At 38.0% G+C, this 6,825-nt stretch overlaps 1 protein-coding gene across 1 annotated transcript; it reads left to right on the top strand.

Annotated features, from left to right (window-relative positions):
• Positions 1-457: 457 nt before the first annotated feature.
• LOC134577760 (chymotrypsin-C-like) lies at positions 458-5,883 on the top strand. The gene is made up of 8 exons (XM_063436634.1): positions 458-564; positions 1,291-1,379; positions 1,463-1,560; positions 2,102-2,221; positions 3,138-3,274; positions 4,789-4,934; positions 5,222-5,374; positions 5,722-5,883. The coding sequence occupies exons 1-8, from the start codon at positions 525-527 to the stop codon at positions 5,737-5,739; spliced, it is 801 nt and encodes a 266-aa protein (XP_063292704.1). The 5' UTR covers positions 458-524; the 3' UTR covers positions 5,740-5,883.
• The last annotated feature ends 942 nt before the right edge of the window (positions 5,884-6,825 follow it).

The raw sequence follows: 6,825 nt of genomic DNA, 5'->3' as shown, positions 1-6,825 counted from the left end.
TACCATTATGGAAACTTTAAAAATGTCACTGAGCACATAAACATTTTCATGTTCTATTAACTTTAAATGCCCCTGAAGGTGATTTTTTTTTTAAACCATAATTTAATCGTAATTTGAAAAACATTGTATTCACGCAGTTCACCAAAAACCCTTTTGTTCTTTCTGAATAAATTCAGTTACAAAAAATGACATTTTAAAAAGTTGTCACTTTTAACCTGTTTAATCAATCTCTCTCTCATTATTATTATTATTATTTTTTTGAAAGAACCATTCAACAGTTTTAACGTGTTTAGTGAAAAGTTATCGAGGAACCATCTGTCACCTCTTATTAGAATAAATTGTCACCTTTTTGCCAAAGTACAAACACAGAATGTTAAAGTAAATACGTTCATATCAAAGTCAGAGAATAAAGCGCATTGGACACTTTATTTGAACACTTTCCAGAGCATTGATCCCTGGGCCAAGCGCTCGCTATCTTCGCTATATAAGGGTGCGGGGTCACTAGTCTGTACTGAAAAGTCACAATGTTGAAGCTTGTGGTTCTTACTATCTTCTTGGGCTACGGTAAGTTCAACATTTAATTTTATTTTTAGTTCTAACATAATTATGTTTCTGTGAAACAACATCAAGCATTGTTATTAGAGCGATGTAACAAGAAGACAAATTATATAAGCTAAGCCCATACTTCTTTTATTAAAGTCACACAGCACAGTTTTCTTATGACATTGACTTTCTTCAAGTACATTTTAAATACTTTAATTCTTAAACGGAGCCTACAGACCGGGGCTGACCCATTCTTTTGAATGCATTATATAGATAACACATTGACAAATATACAATTAAATTAAAAATTATACAAAGATACTCAGAAGTATTTGCTACACATTCCCAGGATGTACAACTTCTACAATACGCTCTTGTCAAATCAGAAAGTGACTCCGCTCACTAAACGTTCTATAATACTGCCGAGTTTATTCCATAAGCAGCATTTTATGGACAAAATAAAGGTGTTGGAAGCCGCAGTTCAATTGCCAGTTTAAAATAATAATAGCAGACTGGTTCACATGCTTGGAGAGAGACCATCTGAATGGCAGTCACCCAGAACAGAGAAATAAAGGATAGGGTTTGTTTTTTTGTTGGTGTGCGTTCAATTTTCCAATGACCCATTACGAATTGCCAAGAATCTTGTTTCTTTTTAGTTCATTAGAGAGGTTTTTTTTAATAGACTGAACATAAGGTGTCACTAGATATATATAAGTATTGATCTAATATCCGTGTCCTGTGTTTCAGCCTACGGCTGTGGGGTTCCCACCTATCTGCCCAATCTTTCCAGGGTGGTTAATGGTGAAGATGTGAGACCCAACAGCTGGCCATGGCAGGTAAGGAGGGAGCGTGCAAATTGCAGATTTCCATCCAGTAATTGCTACAAAATACTAATTCTTATGAAATTCGCAACCTGCAGATCTCACTGCAGTATGAAGCCACCAGCGGCTGGGGACACACCTGTGGGGGAACTCTGATCTCCGAAAACTGGGTGCTGACTGCCGCCCACTGTATCAGGTATCCCTCGATTAATACATATGTTTCTTGTGTTTTGTATTTTTTTTAGTCATTGTTTTTGGATATTGATGAATACTTGAATTTGTTAGTTACTTTGTAGTTGTTTTTGGTTAAATCCATTGAATGTTTCATGTATTTATTTAGCCTATAGCTTGTAGACAATACATTTTATTATTTTTCAAGGGTTTTGTTTTGCTACATCAATTTATGATACATTTCTTTTTAATGAATTTGTAACGGTTTGGTTAAAATTAATAAATAATTCATTTATTGCTCAATTTACTTTGTTCTTTTGTGAATACAGTTGCTGAATGATTGTTTCACGTTGTCGATTCCTTGTGACTTTTTGGCTAATGTTTATACATTTATTTCCTAGATGTTTTGTTGTGCTTTCTAGATGATGGCTAACAGATAATGCATTATTTGTGTTGTAGTTGCTTTATTGTTTAATATTTGCACTAGTCAGTAAACATCTTCTTTTACCGTCGATGGGTCTTTTGGCCAAACTGACCAGTTATCCCATCTCCTTCGTGCTCCCCAGCTCCCGAACATACAGAGTATTTCTGGGAAAACATAACCTGAAGGATGACGAACAAGGATCCATTGCTATCTCACCTGAAAAAATCATCGTCCACGAGAAATGGAACTCCTTCTTCATCCTGTGAGTGTGGCGGGGGCCGATTAGGGTTTTAAAAAAAAAATACATTTATTGATGGAAGAAATGTTTAGAACTAATAATAATAATAAGTAAAAAGAGAACATCTACAAGTACAAAGATTAATCAATAATGATATAGCCTGTTGGACAAAACAATTACAATACTACAAAATATAGAATAAATCATTGGATAAATGTGAGCAGTTCTTTATATTTTTAGAAATGATCAATGTGGTGCTTTACAACCTGAACCTGGTTGTGTTACCAAACAAGAGGAAAATTAAACGGAAAAAAAGGGAAAACTATTTGACCGGTGTTTATTAGGTAATAATATCCTTAAATGTAAATATCCACACATCATCACACTATAATGGTCATTGTTGGCCTAGGACCTATAATGGTCAATATAGGAGTCATTGCTGGCCTAGGACCTATAAGGGTCATTGCTGGCCTAGGACCTATTATGGTCAATATAGGAGTCATTGCTGGCCTAGGACCTATAATGGTCAATATAGGAGTCATTGCTGGCCTAGGACCTATAATGGTCAATATAGGAGTCATTGCGGGCCTAGGACCTATAATGGTCAATATAGGAGTCATTGCTGGCCTAGGACCTATAATGGTCAATATAGGAGTCATTGCGGGCCTAGGTTCTCTAAGGAAAGTCTCTAAGCACCATAATCACTGCTGTCAGCTTTAGTGCTTATTGGATGTCAGAAGTGCCCCGGCGGCATCCCATATTAATTTGTTAAGCCGTTTTAGATCGATTAGGTCCGGCCAGGGCTGCTGCAGTGATCCTTTAACAATGTAACATTCTGAGTGTAACCTACCAGCACTGACACATTGTAACATTATTGGAGGGACGTTTATTTCACAATGCTCTCTCTAGAAAACACTAATATTCTGCATCTTTGCCACAGCAACGACATTGCCCTGATTAAACTGGCAGAGCCTGTGCCTCTGAGTGATAAGATCCAGCCCGCCTGTCTGCCCGCCAACGGTGCCCTCCTGAGCAATGATTTCCCCTGCTACGTTACTGGATGGGGGCGTCTTTACAGTAAGATCATCGTCATTTCAGCATGTACTGGAAACCATCAACTGCTTATCAGGAAACATAATGACATTAACAGGTTATTCACTACAGTGAGAACTCAAAGTGAAATAAGTCAAACTAGAGAAAGAGTCAGCTCTGCTCTCAGCTCGGCTACTCTGGCCTTAAATTGGAAATTCACTCTGAATTCTCTTTAAATGAAATGTAAATAACCCAAGAAATAAAAATGACCAGCTGAGGTCCAATATGTGATCACACAATGTATTCTGCGTCCTGCGCAAGGCAGAACATAATGGGTTCTGCTGGACTTATTGTGGATTTAAAGTTCATTTCACCCCTGTGAAAGTTTGTGGAATATTCTCAATGTTAGTGATGTTTGGTCTAAAATGTAAAATTCACTTCCAATTCTGGCATTTTACGTGTGAGTATAGCCCTGTCAGTGTTGGTATAAATCCCATTTCCTCAATGATAGTCATCACACAGGGATTTATTCACTGAACTCCAAATTGGGAATGGCAAAATGTAGGCAAAAATAGCAGACTTGGAACAATGATCCAACTCATCGTTAGTCACAGCTCGGCTATTTCAGCCTAGAAATTGAAATCTCCTTTTAATCGGCTGCAATTCTGAATGTATTGAATAACCCCCAGTAATGTGTAAGCAGACACTGCGGGCTTTATTTACTGAACCATGAATTGTGGAGCATTAATGAGGGTCTTGCAAATTAAAGACCAATATACTGGAACTGAAAAATAGCTGTATTGGAGATTCCCTCGTATTATTTGTGTTTCACTGCATTTTTTGCGTTTATTCACGAAACTGGGAATTCTGAAGACCTGATCAGAAAATTGTAAATATTAGGTTTGAACCCAGATCAGAAGAAAGAAGACGCCCAACTTGTTTGACTAAATTGCCAATTCTCTACAATTACCAGTTTAACTGAGAAACCTTTTTATTTTTTTTTATTTTTATAGCAATTTAACTCATTGAATTTCAAGGGTTGAGCATTAAACCCGCTGCAAAGCTTAACGGCAGGACTTAGAGTAGTAAAGGGGAACTGTAACATTGGAAATCATCTATAACCGGTATTAACCTTTTTCTGATGCACTCTTATTTTAAATGTATATTAAACATTTAGCTACTGACATCACTACCCAGTTCAATCCTGGCACAGCCTGGCACACATTGCACTGAAGGAGGACAAATAGTTTCTGCTCCTCTCCCAATGCTGACTGCCAGGTGCGAAGGACAGATGTTATAACACTGACTGGCTGGAAGCTAAGATGGAGGTGCCCAGTCCCAGGATATAAATGTGCAGATTTTTACATTGACTTTTATTTTCACATCTCACAAACGCATATTTGTTAAATAGAGGGATAAGAGAACGTTATAAATCCTGGAAGGTGACAGGTCCTCTTTAAATGGTCCAAGTAACTAATTCGTGTACAAGACAAATATATATATATATTATCCTCCAGATGGATGTACAATAGATTCAATTATTCCCCTTTGTCTTCCAGCCAATGGACCCATCGCTGAGAATCTGCAGCAAGCCCTCCTGCCCGTGGTGGATCATGCCACCTGCACCCAGCGCGACTGGTGGGGAACTCAGGTCAAGACCACCATGGTCTGCGCTGGAGGCGACGGCATTGTGTCCGGATGCAACGTAAGACATCTTTTCTTATCGAATCTCCTTTTCCTGTATTTATTTAGTAAGATATATTTTCTTATCAAATCCCCTTTTTCTGTATTTATTTATTACAAATGTCTGGAAACCTAGGTACACGGTTCTGTGTCCTGTATCGGTATTTTAAATCTTTGTGTAAAGATGGAGCTGGGTCAGACAAACTATAGATTTTTATAGAACGTGGTCATTCTTGCCTCACATGTAAGTAATAAGTTAATTAGCTGCACCCATTTACATTTACTGATTAGATGTGTGTGTTTTCACAGGGAGATTCTGGCGGACCCCTCAACTGTCAGGCAGCAAATGGAAACTGGGAGGTCCACGGTGTGGTCAGCTTCGGCTCTGGTCTGAGCTGTAATTACGAGAAGAAACCTACTGTCTTCACCCGTGTGTCCGCTTACATTGACTGGATCAACGAGGTGGGTGTCACTGGATTCCACTACCAGTATACATGTCTGTTTATTTGTGCTGTGCATGGGGACATTAGGGAGAACGTTTGGATGGTCTGTATATTTTATAGACAATTCCAGATTGAGACACAGTCAACCCTGTATTATTAGTGTCTTCTTTCTCATCTCAGCTGTAATCAGTAAATATTCCATGGAATGATCCCTCTATCACTGCCATGAAAACTCGCCCTCCCTGCCCTTTGATATAAAAATCTTCTCTCAAACTGCTACACAACTCTAAGAAATTCACTTTCAACTGCCCCCTCAAAATGTACCGAAAATAAATTTGCATTCTGACATGAATTTCTCTTTTGCAGAAAATCATCAACAACTAAAGAAAACCTTAAATATCCGACAAGTTTTCTGCTGAGGATTCACGTGACTTGAAGTCCTAACTGGGCATTGCTTATGTTTCTGTCAATATCGAGAACAATGTTAAGGAAGTTACTCATTCCTAATAAAACAATCCAGCAATGAAATGGCTCCAACTAATTATTTCTAAACTCTCTGTCAATGAATTTCTATAAACTATTTGGCTGAGTACATTGAGAATTGTAGTCCGAAGGAACTGGAGTATCAGCGATTTCCAAGCACTACTAACAATTCTAATTTATAATAAATCCCCTTTATATTACAAGCTTTCTGTTCACTGTGCACGCTTTACGTGGAGCATTTTAAGCATATTGTCCTTAACCTTGAATATACATCATAACCCACATGCACCAGCCAGGAACTAGAAATGATTTAAATTGAATCCGCAGTCGTCGCATGATTGTGTTTGACATATAATGTTATTCCCCTTCCTAGCCGCTATCACCATGCGATCTGAAATGCCAGTCTTGTGTATCTGTGTATAACTAACCAGGGGATGGAATGTAAGACTTAGATACATTAACGCTTAATAAAGGCACATGGGTAGTAGGTACTGTGAAACTTATTCACTAAACTGGAAATTGGGGCAATTCAGAAGCAGAGTTGCAGATTTAAGACCCATTAAATGGAACGGGAACATTTCTCTGTTTGAGTTAAAATTTTCTCCAGAAATGAGTAATTAAACCTTCCAGAAATAAGCCTATTTTTACACGTTCCTGTCCTTTAAGCTGTTGGGGCAGTGATACCTGTTTAGTTGGTTGTTATTTAACCCTTTAAGGACCAAACTTCTGGAATAAAAGGCAATCGTGACATGTCACACATGTCATGTGTCCTTAAGGGGTTAAAGAACATTCCATTGGGTATATGAAACCCTGCAGACTATCTCCCCATGTCACTGGGTGCCCCAGAACTGTGTAACTGGCAGGCAGATCATTTCACCCAGCGCAGGAAATGGCACCTGACTCGATTATTCCTTTAAATGATGTAGAATGGTCAGTATTTTTAGATATTAACATTTATATTACATTAAACATTGTTACAAATAAATA

The sequence above is a fragment of the Pelobates fuscus genome, chromosome 11, assembly GCF_036172605.1.
Source record: "Pelobates fuscus isolate aPelFus1 chromosome 11, aPelFus1.pri, whole genome shotgun sequence".
Lineage (NCBI taxonomy): Eukaryota > Metazoa > Chordata > Amphibia > Anura > Pelobatidae > Pelobates > Pelobates fuscus.
This window is presented reverse-complemented; position numbering and strand designations above follow the sequence as displayed.

Coding starts and splice junctions, on each gene's coding strand:
- LOC134577760 (XM_063436634.1), top strand. CDS start 525: ATGTTGAAGCTTGTGGTTCTTACTATCTTCTTGGGCTACG. Junction 1,380..1,462: donor CCAACAGCTGGCCATGGCAG/GTAAGGAGGGAG, acceptor CGCAACCTGCAG/ATCTCACTGCAGTATGAAGC. Junction 2,222..3,137: donor TGGAACTCCTTCTTCATCCT/GTGAGTGTGGCG, acceptor TCTTTGCCACAG/CAACGACATTGCCCTGATTA.